Source organism: Glossina fuscipes, unplaced genomic scaffold, assembly GCF_014805625.2.
Source record: "Glossina fuscipes isolate IAEA_lab_2018 unplaced genomic scaffold, Yale_Gfus_2 61, whole genome shotgun sequence".
Lineage (NCBI taxonomy): Eukaryota > Metazoa > Arthropoda > Insecta > Diptera > Glossinidae > Glossina > Glossina fuscipes.
The window spans coordinates 3236885-3257682 of NW_023998433.1; the positions used below are offsets into that span (position 1 = coordinate 3236885).

The window sequence follows — 20798 nt, forward strand, 5'->3', positions numbered from 1 at the left end:
GTGAGAACTTCATATCTCAAATATATTTGAGATATGAAGTTCTCACCGCTACAGGGGAAATGCTTCTATATTAAGATTAGAAATAGTGCTTTTAATAACAAGATCGGCGAAGATTGCGATTTTCAAGAATTTTTTTTTCATGATGTTAAACACTTGTTTTTTACGTTAAATTAAATCACTTTGACGTTAAGTTCATTGGGGCCGTCAAAAGTTTCGAATATTCCAAAATGATTTTTCATATAGTAATTTGCAGGGATTATGCTATTAAAGGAACTGTCCAATCCTAATTGTGTTAAACTAAGTGCATAGCCGAATACTTTTGAAAAAAATGTTTCTTTGGCGTAACAAAACCTTACTTGTTACATTGGATTGTGACGAAATCTAACATAACAACAAGTGTGCTAGCATCATAATATATTGTGAAAATCTTGGAATTTTTGCCGACTTTTTGAAATTAAATATAACTTTTATTAATTATGCATTATGCTTTGAGAAGTTGCGTGTGCCTTTATTTATAACGATGTTTATAACGAAAATATTTGGTAAAATTTATTTTAATTCATCAACATCATTATTAAAAATCGTTAATTAAAAGAAAAAAAATTCTTTCATTAAAAAACATTTTAACTGATTGTTTTTTTGATACAATTCCCCCTCGATTTTTCCCATTTTTATAAAAACGTGCGGTCAACTTCAAACATATAAAAAAAAAATATTTTAAAACAAAACTAAAAACAAAATAACGCTCGCCAACGCATCATCATGGATTTCTATGCAAACTAATCATAATTTTAAAAATTATAAAAAAAATTTAAATAAAAAAACACTAAAACACATTTTTTTAATTTTATTATCAAAAATAATATATATATATTATTTTTTTCTTAATTTTTTTTTTTTTTTTTAATTCTTTTCTCTTTTGAAATTGAAAAAATAAAACCAATAATTTTAACTAAACAAATGAAAAACGTAGAAAACCTTGGTAATAAATTTTGTTTTTGTTTTATCGTTAAATTTCTTTTATTATATTTGTTTTTCATTATAAAATACAAACATATTAAGTTTAAAAAATTAGTTCTGAATAAGAGATATTAGTTTTAAAGTTTTATTGGATTTTCTAAAGTAATTCTTAATTTCTATTTGTTTAAAAATAAAAAAAAAACAAAAAAATAAAAATATATATAAAAATTTAATAAAATTTAATTTAATTTTTTTTTTTTTTTTTCATATATACCCAAAAATATTTAACACTAAAAACGAACATACCTTTCACTATACAAATCCTTACACTTAAATAAAACACCAACATTTGAAAACTTGTTTTGATGTTTTAAATAAAAAAACAACTGAACTGAATGTTGCATACGTGGACTATAAACGATTTGGTCAATTAGTGCCACCTACGGAGGTTGTGATTTTAGATGAAAAAGGTGATCGGATAGACAATGGCAGCATCGTGGGACCCATACAAGAAAGACAAATTCTAAAGTCCACTTGTATAGTGCGCAATACACGACCGCAACCCCAAGTGGGCTGGTGGCGGGGGAATAAACGTTTAACTACACGTAAGTTAAGCTTCTTTTCCTTGGTAGTAATTAAACATAAATTAATAATAAATTTAAAGCAAATTTATAGGGAATTGTTTATGCTCGTTAATGAATTAAGAAATATATATTTTTGAAGAAAGTTAAAGGGAAGTTCATTACACAGTAGCGGCCAAAAAATAATATCTCTTTCCCTTTTCACTTTTCTCAAGATCCAAAAAAAAAAAAAAATCAACTTAACTTTAAATTTCAAAGCTTAAATTTTATTATAGGCGATTGCTGTTATCACACTCTGATTAACTTTTTTCACATTCACTCAACGATTTACCAACGCATAAAGAACCATCTATGGATCAACGGCAGCAAAAACTATCAAGATTGAGTTTTAATTGCGTTAATGGCATTGCACGTTCGCCTTCAGTTTACTAAGTCTCCTATAAAAGCGACGCTTAAAGTTAAACTTTTTCTTGTTAGTTTTTTTTAGGTTTTCTTTAACATAATTTCATTTAATGAAGATGAAAAACTCTTTGAAAAATGAACAAGTTTATATAAATTCTAAGGAAATAAGTAAAAATAATGAAAATTAAACAAAAATTTTTCCTAAAATCTTTTTCCATTCGACATCGCCCTCTTTTGTACGCTTTGTCTCTCTGTGATTATTAATTTCTTTCCCTCTTTATGTTATGTTTTGTTAATTACTTGGATCCTAATTGAAGTTTGAGTCAACTATTAGCCCATTTAAAAGTGTGAGACAAAACTTGCTTTACAAAAATTCGTTGCGTTCATCGGTTTTGGCTTTGGGTGCATGATACGCCGTCTAGCTAAACCACTTATATTTATTGGTTACCAGTGTCTAAAGATCCGGACTCGTCCCTCTGAAAAATGAGTGAAAGCCAATTGGTTTGAAAAATGATTTCTCCTCTCTGAGCCACCGTTTAACCAGCTCTTTTTTTGTTTCGGTTTTTAATATGAATCAATTATTCAGGGAATATCCCTAACACGTGTGGTACGATGATGGCCGGTAAGATGTGAAGAAAGAGCAAGAGTACTCACTAAAGCTACGATCAAGAAAGGTCGCGGGCTGCATCGAGACTTGTACACGCGAACCCCTGACCTAAAACTTTTCGCAACTTTTATCCAGTTGGCCATGCCGTAGCCAATGTGTTTATGGCTTAAAATAAAATTATCGTTCGCCTCGATATGGTTTAGGCTCTACGCATTGAAATCATATTAAGATTCGTGACCAGTTTGTGGTCACTTTTTAATTCAAAGCGTTCCCCAGTTTCAAACCTGAACGTGAACGACAGCGTAAGGTTGTCACAGACCGATTTAATTCCCAAGAACAGCGCATAATCCCCAAAATTTGGATAATGTCGAACACTTTTGTGGTATTTTCTTCAATTCTTGTACTTCTACGTCTTCTTGGCATCGAGGGGTTATGAAATAGGATCGACTGAAGTCCTTACACAAAATACTTACCTGTGCCTTTATTGGGATGACTATGATGTCGAAGTTACGCAATACACAGAATTGTGGACATCGAAGTCTGTAGTCTTAGTATTTTGAAACATACAGAACACAGCAGTTACATTTTAATGAACGAAGACCCGCATTATCTACCGTCTATTACGTATCGTCTCCTCAGTGCGTACATTTGCGCATTCCAAACGCGACGATCTTTGTTCTTATTCGAAATCTGAATGCATGTAATGCGTTTCTATGCAGAAAATAATGTTTAACTACACACTTGCACAAAGATAAGGTGGAAGTATTTTTAGCGATTTTAAAATCTTTTAAAAGTAAAAAAAAATTCTTCGCAAATATATTTTGAAGCTCAATTCATCGTACTTAATTAACTTTTAGATTCGCCTTCGTATGATGAACAAAATGGTTTATTTACGGCAACACTAGAATTATCGCTGCAATTATCACGCGATGATTTGGGGCACAACATCGAATGCCGAGTTGATTCCGCTGCTATACCAAACACGCTCAAAAATCAATTTAGTGTCGATTTACAAGGTAAGCTAAGATGACAACAGCGAAGCAGTAAGTTATACGAAATTTGTAAATTTACGCTAAACGCGTATTTAATATTTTATTAAAGAATAAAAGGTAAAAGCAGTAGCAAAAACAAGCACAGCAACAATGTCGACAATAACAGAATTGTAATAATATTAAAAACCGATAATTATTTTAATTGCAGTACGACCCACCAGCATAACTATAAATGGTGTCGAACATCATACGGTGCAAGGCAGTAAAGTGGTGTTAACATGTGATGTAAGTAGCGTAACACAACAAATTCAAATAAACTAAATTATTATATAAAACACTAACGCAAAAGCAGAGAAAAGGAAAAATCGGTAAAAACAAAAGCCACGAATTTGAACACGGTTTAGGGTAAAACAACGAATAAGGAATATGTCTAGCCTAACGGAAGTCTTTTTAATTTAACATTTTCTTTAACCCATACAACGTATACCTTTAAATATATAATTAACAATAATTAAACGTTAATTATTTAATGATATTTCAAGTCATTGTCCTTACGGTATAATAGCAAGGAAAGCGGTAATATTCCTTCCTTTAAGGATACATTGTATTTCACCGTTAGCCTGCAGTATTGAATAATATTTCGATGATGCTTTTCATAAAAACGTTTAAATAATAATTAATAAAGAATTCCTGTGGATAATATAATTTGACTTAACTATAACATTGCAGATACATGGTGCCCGTCCTCCAGTTAATTTAACATGGTACAATAACACACAGCCCATTAGTTCTGAGGATAATGACATAAGTGAAATTCGCACAAAAGCGGTAAGTATGCCATAATAGTCACACTCCTCTCAACAGCAAACAAAAAACTTTTATTTAATTTAATATATTTTTATTTTTCTGGTCTCTTATCGTTTTTTACCACTAGTTCGGAAAAGAGGATGGTACCTATCACACACAGTCGGAGCTTATCTTTAACGCCACCCGTTTCGAAAATGACATGGTATTCCGCTGCGAGGCCGAGAATATTGTTCTGCAAATAAATCGTGAAAAACCATTCACATCATCCATGACTTTGGAAGTATTGTGTAGGTATCAGCCAATACCCCATAGTCATGCTGTTTAAGTTACTAAATAAAAACACTTTAAAACAAAATTTAAAAAAAAAAAATTAATAAACAAAAATAGTAAACATTTAAATAAATAGTAATAAAAAAAAAATTTCCTGTCAACAGTCTGGTATTTTGGTTTAATCCCTCTCTGTTTTCCTCTTTATTTTCACTTCATAGATCCACCAGTAGTGAAAGTTAGTCCTCTTGATATTACAGTAAATACAAGCGATACAGTTTTATTGAATTGTGAATACGTAGCCAATCCAGCATCTCTAACACATGTTGTGTGGTAAGTAGAAAAGTATAAAAGAAATAATCCATACGAATAAATAAAAAATATTCATTTTTAATCGATAAAAGTTGTGTGTACACGTTTATATACACAAAGAGTGATGAGCCCTACTAAGTGACGAAAGGGAGAAGATATAAAGATATTTCATCTACTGTAGAAAGCACCAGACAGTTACCAAAACCGATAAATTCGCGACATTGATATGAGAGATGGAGGCAAACTAAACGATAGGTTAGATAGGCTGGCATTTTGAAACCAAATTTGCCTCAGGTTATTTAATTTCTTACAAATATTGTACTTCAATACGTGTTTATGTAGCTCATACGCCTAAGGCGCGCGTCTAGTCCGTTTGATAATCTCAACTCATAGAATGGAGAAAAGCCCTCAAAGCAACATCTTTAAGATAAAAAATATGTAATTTAATTAATTAAATATATAATATAAACTAAAAAGGAATTTATAATTTCAATTTTTAGTCAATCGATGCAAATCGTTTAAGTTTAAATACATAAAAGTGTTGGATAAACTTTTAAAGCTATATATGCTTACGTTAACTCCCTATATATTTTAAAATTATTAATTTCAAGTTTGTCCAAAACATATGATTTTATATAATAATAAGAAAATGTTTAAACTTGTTTCCATTACCACGTAATCGTCTTAGGGATAATTTTTTCATTTCTATACTGTTCAACGTAATCATTCGGAACTGCTTTATATACCTTGTTTATATGTTTGGTGGAAGCTTTCTACAATATTTGTTTTTGGGATAATGTAAACTCATGAAAATTAAACAGCTGTCACAAGCTATTCTTGTGCTGCGAACAACGAAACCCTACCGCATGTTTAAACCACTTACGGAGGAATACTAGCGTACACGATTACATACAATATAAACAGCTACCAACAGATATTTAGAAAATCCCCGAAATACATATGGTTATATGCTAAACTAAAATTTATACACAATAAACATAGACATATATATACGTATTTATAACATATACTATATATTATAACAACAATTACAACAACGAAGAACAGAAGCTAAGGTTTGGAAGCGTTATATGTAAAAATTCCGGAAGGAGCTGATGCCTATGATATAAAATGTAAATTTTGTACCATTTTAATTTTACGTTTCGGTGCTTTTATAAGTGTATATGCTTGTGCGTGTGTGTACCCGAATATAAAGTATATGTGATTCAACAAGAAGGATGTAAATGTTAAGGATGAGTGTAGCCACAGAGCAAATACTTATGCGTTCTGGGTACGCAATGTATGTACGTACATGTGAGAAAGATGTGTAACAAGTACTTTAAAAAGAAGCAGAGGCCGCCCGAGAAAATTCTAACTTATTAAATGCTTCATGTCAACTCGATTGATTCTTCAATATTGGCGTCGTAAACTTCAACGGGGCTTTTCCTTTAGATAATTAAAATACTTAAGAAGGAATGTCGGAAGCTCTCCTACGATATTATGAAATACTTTGATCACAATCCCGCCCTATCCATCGTCACAAACTTTCCCCAACGTTGACTCTCATATTATAGGTTCACCGGCTGGAATTTATGGAATAAAGCAAATAGCGTGTAAAAAATATAGCATAATTTCACTTTATTTATTCTTTTACTGAAAAAAATTTCAAACCTTAATTAGACCGGGCAATCGTTAATATAAACAAACTTCAAACCAGGCTTACTAAAAATCTGATGTAACCTAGCAATAACCATTTGATAATGGCCTATTATAAATTTCATACTTGAATTGATTCGATCTGTTGGCAGCAAAAATCCAAATGTTCCTGGCAACTTAATGCTTACACATATGCATATTATATGCAGACATCTTGACATCTAGAAAGATGAGCAAGAAGAGAACAAGATATAGATAGGAAGGGAAGCCAAAAATAATTTTTCAAGTTTGTCTCTTCAAACACTTGCGTATATTTTAGCTGTAGATGCGCCAAATTAAGAATGTTCACGTATGTGTATTCAACTTAAGTTCCCTTTAAATGTAATGATGTCTTTTCATTACTACAATGAATGCATACGTACGAACATTACATGTATGCTGTACAGTTTCCCTTTACTTTGCTTTTTATCTTTTTTATTTCATTTTTCTAATTTGATGATATTTTCATCTCTTCTCTGTCTTCAACAGTGTGACATAATTAAACTGCTGTAGATTCGTTGAGATCTGATGCTTAAAAGCACATAAAATAGAGACATTTTTGTGTCGTCAACCATGAGCAGGTTTTGTCACATGAAGACACATTTTTTATTGTGTATATGTGCGTATGCTGTAAGTCTTTAGATAATTCCTTTACGTTTTGCATACAGCTCAGTTTTAGCTTTCATGGTGAACATATACAACCGCAACATTGCGGGGGCGGACGGCGAAAACGGAATAATGTTGATAATGGTTTGAAAATTCTAGTAAAACAAAACGAAGCGAGAATACCATAAAAGAAAAATGGAAAATAGTCCTTCAAAAAGTGAAAGAAAATCCAACGCTAGTCACACAATTGAAGTTTATCACATAGGGAACTTTCTCAATTTCTAGAGCTAAGATTTCGTTGCACATGCAGGCATACATACATCCTAATAACTTGTATATGTACATACATTTTGGAACGTAAGTCATTGTGTTGAGTTACATGATGTGCTGAATTGCTACAGTTGCAGCTCCTGATACTGATGCTAATGTTGTTGCTATTGCAGCTGCCATTGCCATTGTCATCATATGTATGTAGTTTGGCGGCATTTTCAATTAGTGTAGATTGCTTCCTTCACAAGATTTTCGGTTTCTAACAGATGTTAGATGAATGCACTTCTTATCACTTGAATTCTAACTTCTTTCTTAGATAATTTAACAGTAAACACATATTAATGCATATTTATTGTACATATATTGCGTCCACACAAATGCAGGTATTTGCTTTCGCATAAAAACCAAGTGTATGATAGTTTTCAAATTTCCAAAATCAATGTTATAATACAGTTATGTATTGAAAAAGTATATTTCACTGTGTGTATAAAAAGGTATATCGAAACAAACAAAAAGTATTTGAGATTAATTTAGCCATAACAATTGTTTGAAATATAATTGAAACTACTCAAAATTGAAAGATAAAGCTTTTGATGTGGAAGATTTAAATTCTCTGTCTGTTGATCCATTGTGTCCTTCGCTTGGCTGATCATAAAGTTTTTGTCCATTGAATGTAAGACCGTTTGCAGTCGCAGAGTTGAAATTAAATTATCACCAACAGTCCCGTCATTAGTATGATTATTTCGGGCGGTGACTTTCTTTACGTAATTTTTTTGTGCTTTATACCTAAACATGTTCAATAAAAGAAAAGAGAAAATATATGGCATAATAAAACTTTACCTTCATAATAAGTTTGTGCGAATGGGTGCATCCAAAGGGCTCTTTGCTTTAGAGAACCTTTATAGTCTCACTGCTTGAGAGATCTTGACGCAGGAACGAAAATTAATTCCAAGTATTAAATAAAGTTTTTCGTAAGGTATCGTGGTGGCTGTGCTCAGCCCAGCAACGTGGCTATATATAGTTGTCCAAGATGTATATACAGTTGTCATATATATATTTTATATATATATATATATATATATTTTATTAAGTTTGTGCGTGTGTATGCAACACACAGAAGACCTCCCTTTTATTATATCGACCAATTTAGAATAACTTTTCGAATCGATCTTAGCTTGTCCGCCAGCTGATCTCGCTTCTTTTATTTAATCTATGGGCGGCAATTTTTGAAATGAACGCTATCGAAATTGGTTCAGATGGGATCACTTTTTCGACCAGTTCCCATTAGCTTTATTTTGAAAAGTCGTCACATAAGTAGAGAGGTGTACAATAGTGTGCCGTAACTGACTTTTCGTTTCTCCTTGTTATTTTTAAAAAATATTCGGAACGAACATCTTCTTTCGATATATATCTGATATATCAGGATGAAATTTCACACATACCCAGCGGCCAGTTCCGCGAATTTGACACCAACAAGTAATTTTTTCTACTGGTTTCTTTCTCGTTTATGTATCGGACTGGCAATGTATTATCTGACTTCGTCCCTGTACTTTCGAAAATTGCAACTTTTCCCAAACCGAAATGAATTCGAATAAATATAGTTATACGCGATTTCGTATAGACGACATAATATAATGAAAATATTTGTTTGCTTCCTTTTGTGTTATTTCTCGTCTTAATTATTATTGATTCTTAAATGTAACTAATAAAATTATATTTAATGAAGTAAACTTACAATTAAAAAATTAAACTAGCAAAAACGGTGCCCCCCTTTCTTTTTATTTGGTAAGATAGTCGTATAAAGAATTATCCGTTTAAAGCATTTTATTTTGTTATAAAATATCTCAAATGTGTGACAGAATTTGTTATAATTGTATGTATAAAGTTAAATGTGCGTGTGTTTGTGTGTATTTGTGTACGTGTGTTTTGTTGTTTTTGCCTGCGAGCTAGAGGCAGAAATATTCAAAGGATACTGCTGGTTTTTGCTAGCAGCGTGCGTTAAGGCGTTTTTCACGTCTAGTGTAACGACGGCGCAGTAATTTTTATCACCGCCTCTTCATCGGTGCCCGTTTATAGCATCTGAGAGAAGCACCGCGACATGATATATATATATATATGACATCTATCGTAAACCGCTCTCTTCTGAGTGAGTACCGGTTATCCGAGAGATCATGTCTTTCTTCGGCCACGAATAGCAGGCGTTCGTATTTCTTCGTGTATATCTTCTTCGCGTGTATTTCTTCTTCGAGGCATAGCCGCGTCGCATGCTTCTGCAAGCAACTTTGTCATGTTTTGCTGGAGTTGACCAGCAGCACCGCCACCCTTCTCGTAGGAATCCATAATGATGTTAAAGGCGTCCTCGTTGAAGGATGAATGTCTCCACTTCAGCCCGGTAATTTGGGCTACCTATTTGCTCAGCAGAGATTACTCTCTCTGCTCTTTACGTCGAGGAAGATGACCTGGTGATCGCTATTTGTATTCTCTTCGTTCAACGATCATTTGCATCCCATCACTAGATCGTCGCTAGCAAAAGTGAGGTCTATTTTGGCCCCCCTTCCTGCTTCTCGAAACGAAACCCATCATTTAGAAGAGATACTTTTACCATAGCAAATGCTTTCAACAAGCTGTGTCCTCCCCTCTATTGCAGGCTCTACTGCTACACTCGAAGACCCATACATTAAAATCACCTGCAATTGTTACAGATGGTCTTCCTCGAGCGTCTTCATGTGTTCGTCTAGCAAGCATTGGAATTCGCCTTGTCTCCAGCTTGGAGGAGCGTAGCAACTGTAGCAGCATACATTTTTTACTATCGCCCTTACAAATCCCTTGTGCTGGCAGTCCACATCCAAAAGTGCTATAGGTGCGGGCGCCCAAATCGCTGCTTTTTTGGACGCATGGAGCTGCTTCGCCATGGCTGTGATTGATCGGCATTATTCTTATTTCAGCGCTGTAGTAGACACAGCCCGCTTGAGCAGAGGACATTTGCCGCTTTCCGCCTAGTGCCTTGCGCCCACAGTCGGTGTCTCCCTGCAGAGCATGCAAAAAGGCTCCTTAGTGCGGCTTTTCACAATATGGCCTTCCTCTCCACACCCTCGACAAGCCTTTGATCGGTCAGATCAGCCGGCACATTACCTCGCCATATGCCTGAACTGTAGGCTTCGGAAGCATCTCAGCAAGGGTATGCGCTCTATGATCCTTCTTCGCGCTGCAGGCTTATGAGTGCCCTCTGCGTTCCACTGTAAATATTCCTTAAATTTACCATTTCCGCGGTTGCCAACGCGTATTAGGACTTAAGTGCGTTTTTAATATCTTCCTACGTGGTGGATTCGTCGATGTCTTTGCACTCGACTTGCTTCAGACACCTGACTTCTGCCGCCCTTCCTAAAAAGGAACTCACTGCTCCTTCCGCTCACTGCATGCTCTGGTTAAGCTGCAGTAGAAATTCACCTTTCTGCGACCTTCATATTTTCTGCACCGTTTTGCCAAGCTGGCTTAATTACGGTTTGTCTTAACTTTACGGAACAGTTCCGCGGTCGAAAATAGCATCGAGTCTGTCCTTAGGAGCTCTATTTGGCCGATTTGTCTTTTCTTTCTTTTTCTTTTTGGTTCCGACTATTACCCACTTTGTGTCCTTCACTGAATGATGGCTGTCAGCTACGTTTGCCGCGTGCTGTTCGGCAGTGTGGTGGCCACATAACGGTATTTGGCGGTCAGCGTATCCACTTCTCCTGGTTACGTTTCCGTTCACCAGGCTTCGATACGATCCTAGCAAGAGGCTGCGTTCGCTTCGCCCCATTTGCGTTCTGCAGAGGCGAGGTTTTCGAGCCACGTGCACGACGTTTGGAAACTCTTATCACTAGTCTCCTTACCATGAGTGCTCGTGGCGTTCGTTTCAACCCGGCATGTTTCATATATCGCCCTTATGCCATCTATTGCGTCGCGCATTTGTTGGTTTATATGCCGCCTTTTCCCATCATTCTCCTGCATGAGACTGCGTTTGGACGGCTACTAGCGACCTCATTATTTTTTCGCTCACTTTGAAGGGGTTCTCTATGCGCAAAGCGCTTGCATGACCCCTAGGGTCGGTTGGTGTCATAGATTTTTGATTTAAGGAATTCATTAGGATTGGGCCCCGACTGAGAAGTGGTTATACGGTTTCGCAGGTGTATCAGCCTTAACGAGCTCCATGACTATCTATGCAAACAGGGAGGCCAAGCCGCAAACCTGGTATGAGCCAGTACGTCCATCTACCCTTACTCGCTCTGCTCCAGCACTCCTGCCAAACTTCCAACATGCGCTGTTTCGCGCGCTGCTTAGCCACACCCTCCGATATGCCACGCACCCTTAGAGCGCATAGTTTCTATACTGATTGGATGTCTCTCGTGTATGACCGTGTAGCGAGGGCCTTTTTCCACACCGAAGACCCACACAGTATTGTCGCAGTTACCACTTCTGCGATCAGCTTTCTACAGTCTTGCCTAAGACCCCGTAAATTTGGCAGTGAGCACGCGAGACTTTGCTACCTTCGCTGCCTTTTCGCTCGTGTATTGGAGACGCCGTTTAAATGAAAGTCTGCAGTCGATCATCACTCCTGGGTATTTTATGACTTCTTGTGCCTGTATCCTCGTGTCTCCCAAGAGAAAAATAACGCTTCGTCTTTTTCTTCCTCCAGATCTAAGTCCACTGACCGCAGCCACCTCTTAATTATATGGGTGGCTTTATTCGCTATAGTAGTAATTCCCTCCACAGTTTTTGCCACGATAGCTATCGCTATATCATCAGAAAAATCCACGATGTATGCTCCCTCTGGGAGAGGTAGTCTCAGGACATCGTCATATATTACGTTCCACAATGTAGGTCGTAGGACTGATCCCTGAGGCACCCCTCCAGTGATCACCCTTTATAAATGTCGAAGTTTTCTGCTAGTAAAATAGCTACCCACTATATTCATAAGATTCTTTCCTGAAGGGCAGCTATGACACAATATCAGTTTGCTGAAATGAATGCATTTTTAATGTCTAATGCTATTACTAAGTAATACTTTCTGTTGCCTTCCATCCAGCGTGCTCCTTTCATCGCTTCTGCTGCAATGTTCGTAACCACCTTTATTACATCCATTGGGCTTTGCTTTTTTGTGAAGCCAAATTGGGAGTCCGACAAGCTCTTAAAGCTCTCCAGTGATTCTTCTAAACGATTTCAAATGAGATTATTACACACTTTGCCTATCGTATTCAATAGACAAATAGAGCGGTATGAATTTGCTTCACGCGATGGCTTATTTGGCTTTGAAAGCAGCAGCGTTAGTTGTTTCCACTTATCTGGAAAAATTTGTTCTTTCAAACAAGCGTTGAATGTGCTCACAAACAACAACAACAACATAGCTTGTTTAATAGCGCAGGTTGGGATGCCATCTGAACCCGGCGCTTTCTTGCCTTTTATTTCTTTTGCAATGGCAACAATCTCCTCAGGCCCGGTGAAATTAATATTATCTCTCACCTCAGTCAGTGGCACATATACAAACATGGCTTTCTGGGGAAACAGGGTGCCAATTATTTCTTCCACAAATTCTTCGCAGCTTGGTTGGTCTGAATATTTTAGCTTCTTTGTTACTTAAACGCCATACCTCATGGTTCCTCATTTATCTCGCTAATCAGGTTCTGGAAGCAGTTTTTCTTGCTCACAATTATCGCTTTTTTCAAAAACCTTCGCCTGAGTTTGAACTCTTCTTGGCGGCTGAGATAAGCACTAGTCCTCCTAGATCTTTGGTACACACGCCTCCCTCTGTTACATTGAATCCTTAATTCAGCTATCTCGTCTCCCCACCAGTATACTGGCTCCTTGTTTTTATAGGTGCAACGTCTTGTCATTGAACCCCCACCGGCTTTTATAATCCATGCTATAACCTCCGCAACGGAAGCCTAGGACGAGTTTCTCGGTTCTGCTTCTCCCAACATATGCTCGCAAATTTCTTTTTCTAGAGATTCTGGTTTCCTTTTGGAACCTCTAAGAGAAGGTCTTACCCTGTCCGCCCTCTGGCTCTGCTGTAATTTCCAGATTATTGCTACGTAGCCACTGCGGGTATATACGTTGCTAATACCCCAACCTATACGCATTCTATGCTGCTGGCCATGGTAATATCGATCGCGGAGTCACGGCCGTCTCTGTTGAACTCATTCTAATCACCTGCGTTTAGAATTATCATATCCAGTGAGGCTAGGGATTCAAGCACTATTCTGCCCTTAGCGTTCGTCCACTTGTTACCCCAATCAATCACCCAGGCATTAAAATCACCGCCGAAAGTTACCGGTGTTTTCCCCCTTGCGTCGGTACATAGCTCATCTATTTGCTTTTCGAAGTCCGCTTGGTTTGTACTCGGCGAGTAATAGCAGCTGGAAAGGTAAACCTTCATATATTTGACACAAACATAGCCCTCCCCTGCTGATATAAATCTCATGGTTGCCGGATGGGAGCTGCATTTCCAAAAGGCTGCAGTGCAAGTCTTGTCCTTTGCCCAACTGTTTCCGGAGCTCATCGTATATGGCTCACTCAGGACTACTATGCTAGCTTAGCCCTGTGCATGTGTGTGGGTGCGTGTGCGCGTGTACATACGCAATTGTAAACATACATAATTTATAATAAATTCTTTTTATACGATATGTAATAACAGAAAAGTAACAACAAAAGTCATCTGTTTTTAATCATGTGCTACATACGTAACTAGACGTTGCTGTGGAAATAATGCAAAAACATTTCTTCCCTTTTTTTGTGGAAAGTGATTTCCTTTGGTTTGCAATTATTTTCCGCTGCAAAGGTATGCGTGTATGTGTAGTCAATACCAAATATATTTTCACATCATATTTATAGGCTGGGAATTACAGGATTTTTTTTTTTTTGTTTTTAAATTTAATACTTTGTACCGGGGATATGGACTGCATGAGCCCTATGTGACATTTTCAAATAAAATTTAAATTATTTTTATTTCTTTTTCATGGACACATTATGCTGAACCTTACTTTCTAGAAAGGACGAAGAGGAGAGACCGAAGTTATTATTTTTTCTTCTTTGCATACGTTATGCTTAACTTAAACATAGTCCATAATTTATTTAATACTTATGTTGAACAATTCAACACGTTTCTGTACAACGATGACTTTCTGCTGCTGTTACTGTTGTTATTATTATTGAATTTTTCAGTCTGTGTGCTACGCGTACACACAGAAGCCGACATTTAAAAAAAGATGAAAAAACCATTGTGGCATAAATCCGGTTCTCAGTTGAACGAATGTAATTAATTTTAATTATCGCAAATGCAATAAGCCGAATTGCTCGTAAGTTAATGACCTCATCCATGTCTGCCTGGTGCTTGCCTTCCAACCGGCTAGCCGGTCAGTCAGCTTAGCCCTAGTGCTTCTGCGAAAGTCATGACTTTTATAGTATTGCAATCTCATTACAATCGAATTTTATTGTAAAAGTTTTATACCGACAACACACGAGATCGTGTTCATTTTAGCTTATCGCATGCAACAATTATAAATACGTATGTTAAAGTTCAAATGTAAACCAAAAATTATATTAATGCTTGTAAATTCTTAAAAAAAAAACGTGCTTTTTTTAGATGTAGGAGATCACTTAATTATGAAGCTGAAACGGATGCAAAGCGAACAGATTCCCAGTAGTCTTGCTTAGATGCATTACTTTATGAAGGGATCTTAGCATGCAATCATTCGGCCAATGCCGGGAAATAAACTTTCTTCTTCTTACTTTTTACTACTTACTTTATTTTTTTTCTCCGTTGCGCTTCATAGCTTGAGCTCAGGAAATGTTAAGGCTTAACTTATTTTAATAAAAAAACACAACACGTGCGCATAGATGTGGACTTAACAGCAAAAGGAACATACATTAAAATTTTCTTTTCCATAATTTCGATGGTGGTAGCGCATTTGTTTTTACATCAGCTGTTACTTGTCAAAATGAAAAGAAGAAAACTTTGCTTAAGCTTTCAAATGGCATTTCTTTTATCCTTTCATTCTATTCTATCATTAAAACGAAATGTTCATACTTGGCATTGCTATTTAATATTTATACCTAACTGAAGTGCTTATTTTTTGAAAAGGTTTTATTTTTTGTTGCTTTTATTTTTTGTTTTTTTTTTTTTTTTACTTTTTTCTTTTCCTTCTATGAAAACCAGTTGTGCTCAACAATATACAAAATCTTTATTGTTTAACATGTTGTTGTGCTCATTAGCAACAATTTGTGCTCGCCAGAATTCAACGCTAATGAAAAGCAAATACTTTTGCAGGCAGCCAAAGCAATGAACACATGCATCACATTTGCACGCATTGTCGAATATATACAACAAAAAAACGGGTATATAAACTAACCGGAAACTGTTAGGATTTTTTGAGCGTCAGTTACAGATACTTTAACGAAAAAACTTGTTAATTGAAATTGAATTGCGAGCAAAAAATTATCCCCTAATTACTCATAATGCAAACAAAACGCTTTAAATGTATATTTTTGAAAAATTTATTTTAAGTTTAAGTAACTTTTAATTTGGACCATAAACTTGTTAGTGATTCAAAAGTGACGTAATTAAAAAAATATTCAAAACATTTAAAATCCTTTAGTTGTTTTCATTGTTAGAGGGAATCTCTCTGCATTCAATTTGCATAATAATTGAATTTAGTCATAAACATTGTCCCTCGATTTTGTAGTACTGCTGAATAGCTTTTGCGAAGCTACGAGAGAACACTCGTTTTTCTCATCATATATCATTTCTAATATGTTCATAATTTATAATTAGCTTTAAAAATTAATTGCCTTTTAACAGTAAAAGTTTTCTCACTTTTAATAGTCAATTTGTATAAAATGAACGTAACTTAAAAAAACAAACAGAAAAGAAAATGAAGAATATTAAATTTTACTACCGACTGCAACACTCTATTATGTGGACAGGGGGCGTTGTATGTAGAATGATGCAAAGTTAAAACGATTTAAATTAGAGAATAACGGCCAAGAGACTATAAAATAAGGGGAGATAACGAGGTAAATTTATTATTATATAATCTTGGTTTTATAAATTGAATTACAAAAATATTCAAATTAATTTGATTGTCAACATGAGGGAAATTTTACTTTTCAAAGGCATGTTATAAATTTTCACAATTTAGAGGCGCATAAAAGTTTTATTAAAAATTGTTGATGCAACAATTTATTTGTTCATTCTCGTAGGTATCGCAACGGCGATATGGTTAACGTGAATGACACTGAACGCTATGAAGGTGGCAATTCGGAGAATGTAGCTTTAGTTATACGCTCCACCGATAAGCAGGATATTGGTAACTATTCATGCCAATTGTCGAATGTCATTGGCAAAGGCATCTCAGAGCAACAAACCGATTTAGATGTACAATGTAAGTCTTTTGAACTCCCCTCGTTCACTTAGATGACGAAGTAGTTTACATGTTATGCGACAAACGCATGTTTTTCGTGTTGTTTACCTTTCGCTTGTCTTTTGTTGTTGTAGTTGTACCAATCGTTGAGGTTTTGATGATACCCGAGGGTCCTGTCAAAGAAAGTGACGAATCGAATGTTACATTATTTTGTAACATTTTAGATGCCAATCCATCCATTTTATCTAAAGTGCGTTGGTACGCCAATTCCACGCTATTGAAGGAATTGCCCGATTGCGAAGAAACGCGGGTAAATGCCACTGTCGTAATATATAATATTTACTTATTTTATATTTACCCTCTTATCCCTTACAAAAAAAAGGAGGATTTGTGTCATATTGATCCCAGTAAATTATTATTGGAAAGTATAGGACGCGGTTTTTTCTATAATTATTCATGTGAGGGCTATAATGCTGCTGGTTGGGGAACACGAAGCGACGATAAAGAGTTATTGGTTTGTATAAAAAAAAAAAAAACACTTTTTGCTGTAACCATAGTTAATGATCGATTTCATCAGGTACATTATGAGCCCGGTCCGGCTGTTGTGACACATTTTCCCTTAATAGCGGTAAAGAAGAAAAGCGTTACATTCTCTTGCTCAGTAGATGATCCGGGCTATCCGGAATCTAATAGGTTTGTAAATAAAAACATTCAGATATTTAATAGCATTTATCCTCCCATGAATCACTACAAACACCATCATAAACCAAGATTATCCATGTCATCATCACAATTACCATCACTACTGTCATCATCATTGTCATCATCATCATTATCATCCATTCCGACTTTATGGTCATTAACAAATCGTTCCACACTTATACCACAAATACAAATGTATACCGTACAACAATTGCAAGCTTCTGAGGTAGAAGAAGCTTATGAAGTTTTAATTGGCCAACATTTTCAAAAACAACTACATGTACAGCAACAACAACAAAAACAACAGAAACAGCAACAAGAACCACATGCAGATAATTCCCAACTAAAACCAAAACATGTGCTTAAAGAAACTCATGCACTAATTGATTTAACAAACAATTCCTTTTGCACACTGCTCACATTGACCACATTTTCACCACAATCACAAATCTTAACATTGCTAACAACAACAACCACCACCACAACCACCACCACCACGATCAACAATAACAAACGATACCATCATCATCCTCGTCAACACACATCTCATGCTGCTTACAATAATGACGAATATGCTGTTACGGCCACGGATGCTGTCGCCAATGTTGGGGGTGGCGTTGCAACAACAATGCAACCAACAACATCAACGCTTTCATTGTATCGTAAAATGGGTAAATTTTCATGTGTTGCCCAAACCGTAATGCCTTCATTCAGATATCGCTGGCTGCGTGGCGGTCGTGGTCCACTGCAAGACGTTGTCACGAAAGATTGGACAGTCGAACCCGTCGGTTTGGATAGTCGCACAAACTATTCATGCTATGCTTTCAATGAGGGCGGCAAAGGTGTTATGGCTACAGTCAATTTAGAGGTGCATGCACCACCGTTTTTCATCAAAAATCTGCCACCGTACACGGGCATGTTGCATACATCCCGTAATGCGAATCTTACATGTCGCATTGAATGTGTGCCGCGCTGTGAAATTTCCTGGCTAAAGGATGGCGTGCCCATCGACAAAAACGATACACGCTATTTTGTCAAAGACAAGTACATGGATGCCTCACCAGCCACCGGAGACTTCGAAAGTATGCTTTCAGTATTGGTAAGTGTATGAGACGGTAATGTTAAATGAAGAAGCAGATTTATAAAGAGAAATAGGGCAAGAAACATAAAAAATAAAGAGAAAACCACGATAAAAATAAAAATAACAAAATTAAGAGCACGTATGGAGACTTTTCGTAAAGCCTTTTTCACCACAACCTTTAGAGAGCGTTTGTGCAATTTAATGCCGATAAAGTAATTGAGATACATTTTTTCTTGCTAAACGCGATATTCAGCAACGGAGGAACGGTAGAAGATTGTAAATGTAATGCCTTTTTGTGTTGCTCTTCTTATATGAAATAAAAATTTAAAAAAACGTTTGCATACCTTAACGGATTGATAAAGGAAAGACGGTAAGCCGTGGCTCCCTTTTGCTTATTGCGCTTTCAGTATACACCCTCTTTCATATATACATATATATATATATAAGAAGAAAAGTGGTAAAGCATAACTTTGATAAGTTTGGATAGATTGTAAACTCAGCAAACAACCCATTGATGCAAAGGAAAGACTTCTATGACAAATGAATTCGTTATACTCCTATTGAAAATATAACCAAACACATAATTACTCCTATATCAGATTAGTACGTAAAACCATCTTAAGGAGGTAAAGGGAATCTAGGCTTTAGTCGTTAAATCAGCAATCTTAGCTCTATATATATAAAAGGACCCGTTGAGTTCAAAATCCGAAGAAATTCCTTTTTTTTTATTTTAATGCTATTTATTAGCTTAAATTATTGAAAATATTTTGGGAATTGTAGACTGCCACCAATTTAACCAAGAATTTATTAGTCCGTTGCAAACAAGACTTTTAAGAGGCCACAATAAACATATTTGCCAAAGTTTGGAACTACGTCTGATGAAAGCTACAAGTTACCATCACTGAGAATATTTGAAAGTCTCCTGCTTTTCTAAAGTCCTCGTTTAAAATTGCTTAGCACTTACAAACGTGTTTGATGGGGAACAACGTCTATTTGCATATTTGATTTCATATATCTCAACATATAATACCTCAGCTCTTGTGATCGTTAGAGTTTCAACAACAGATAAATGCGTTACTATATGAACGCACGTGCTTAATACTAGGAATTTATATCTATCTTTTATAATGTCTCTCTCTGACGGGAATATGGCCCGAGTGCTTCAAAAGCAGTGCAAAATCTGCCGTGGTCTTTTCTTACTTAGTTTGGTGATGACTAATACTTTTTTGCAAATGGAAAAGAAATCGATCTCTGACTTCTGACAATCTTTATTTCTTTTCTTAAATGCATCTTTAAAGCCTCTTTCTTTATTTATTTGAAAAAACAAAGAATAAGAAAAACTGCGTTTGTTTTTTAATCCGTACAGCATTTCAATATGTCCAATTGGCCAAATAAGAAATTTGACATTGAAGGCGATAATGCCAATTACACATGCGTATCCACAGGCAATACGGTGGGCCCGGGTATTAAAAGTGCCACTTACTTCAGCATTGAATGTAAGTTTTAATCCAAAAACCATAACAAAGTGTCTTCATACGTACTTGCGATACCATGCAGGCTACACACGTATGTTTTTATATGTATGTCTATAAATCCTGGTAAAAACAATGGCAAAAGCAACAGCAACAATAAATATATAAAAAGGATGAATGCCAGCACACATTCACAAAAACACTCACGTACATACAAACAAATTGAAAACAACAGATAAAACTTTGAAATCCTTGACACATGTGTCAGTGTATAACAATAGAGTTTACATGTATATACATACAAATATATTCACTATATATTATAATATATGTATATATATATATATATATATATATATATATTATATATACGGGCTATTACTTTTTTCTTTATGCATATGTGTCCAGCGATTGTTGCTGTTGGCGATGCTCTTGTTGTTATGGTTTATATTATTGTTATGAAATTTTATGACAGATGCCCCCGATAATACCACCGTATCGGAAGAAGTTGTTTATGTACAAGAGGAAACAATACCAGGACGTGTCATATGCAAATCAAGAGCTAATCCGGGTAAGGGTACAGCCAATAGCATATATTAAAAAAAAATTTTCAAAAATTGGGATCGTCAAAAAAAATGGCGAAAAAAAATAT

The 20798-nt window shown here is 35.7% G+C and overlaps 1 protein-coding gene across 13 annotated transcripts in view; it reads left to right on the forward strand.

Annotated features, from left to right (window-relative positions):
* The window catches only part of LOC119637932 (hemicentin-1), a 131673-nt gene that overhangs the window by 61087 nt on the left and 49788 nt on the right, over positions 1-20798 (forward strand). For 7 of the 13 annotated variants that reach the window (XM_038034387.1, XM_038034391.1, XM_038034388.1 and 4 more), the window contains exons 4-17: positions 974-982; positions 1395-1565; positions 3408-3566; positions 3751-3827; positions 4272-4370; positions 4477-4636; positions 4838-4949; positions 16731-16912; positions 17026-17201; positions 17274-17405; positions 17469-17584; positions 18308-18692; positions 20041-20170; positions 20622-20717. In XM_038034387.1, the coding sequence (XP_037890315.1) occupies positions 974-982; positions 1395-1565; positions 3408-3566; positions 3751-3827; positions 4272-4370; positions 4477-4636; positions 4838-4949; positions 16731-16912; positions 17026-17201; positions 17274-17405; positions 17469-17584; positions 18308-18692; positions 20041-20170; positions 20622-20717 (2004 nt within the window). Of the gene's footprint in view, positions 1-973; positions 983-1394; positions 1566-3407; positions 3567-3750; positions 3828-4271; positions 4371-4476; positions 4637-4837; positions 4950-16730; positions 16913-17025; positions 17202-17273; positions 17406-17468; positions 18059-18205; positions 18693-20040; positions 20171-20621; positions 20718-20798 lie in introns of all 13 variants that reach the window. The other 6 variants (XM_038034398.1, XM_038034399.1, XM_038034389.1 and 3 more) reach the window with 2 other exon arrangements.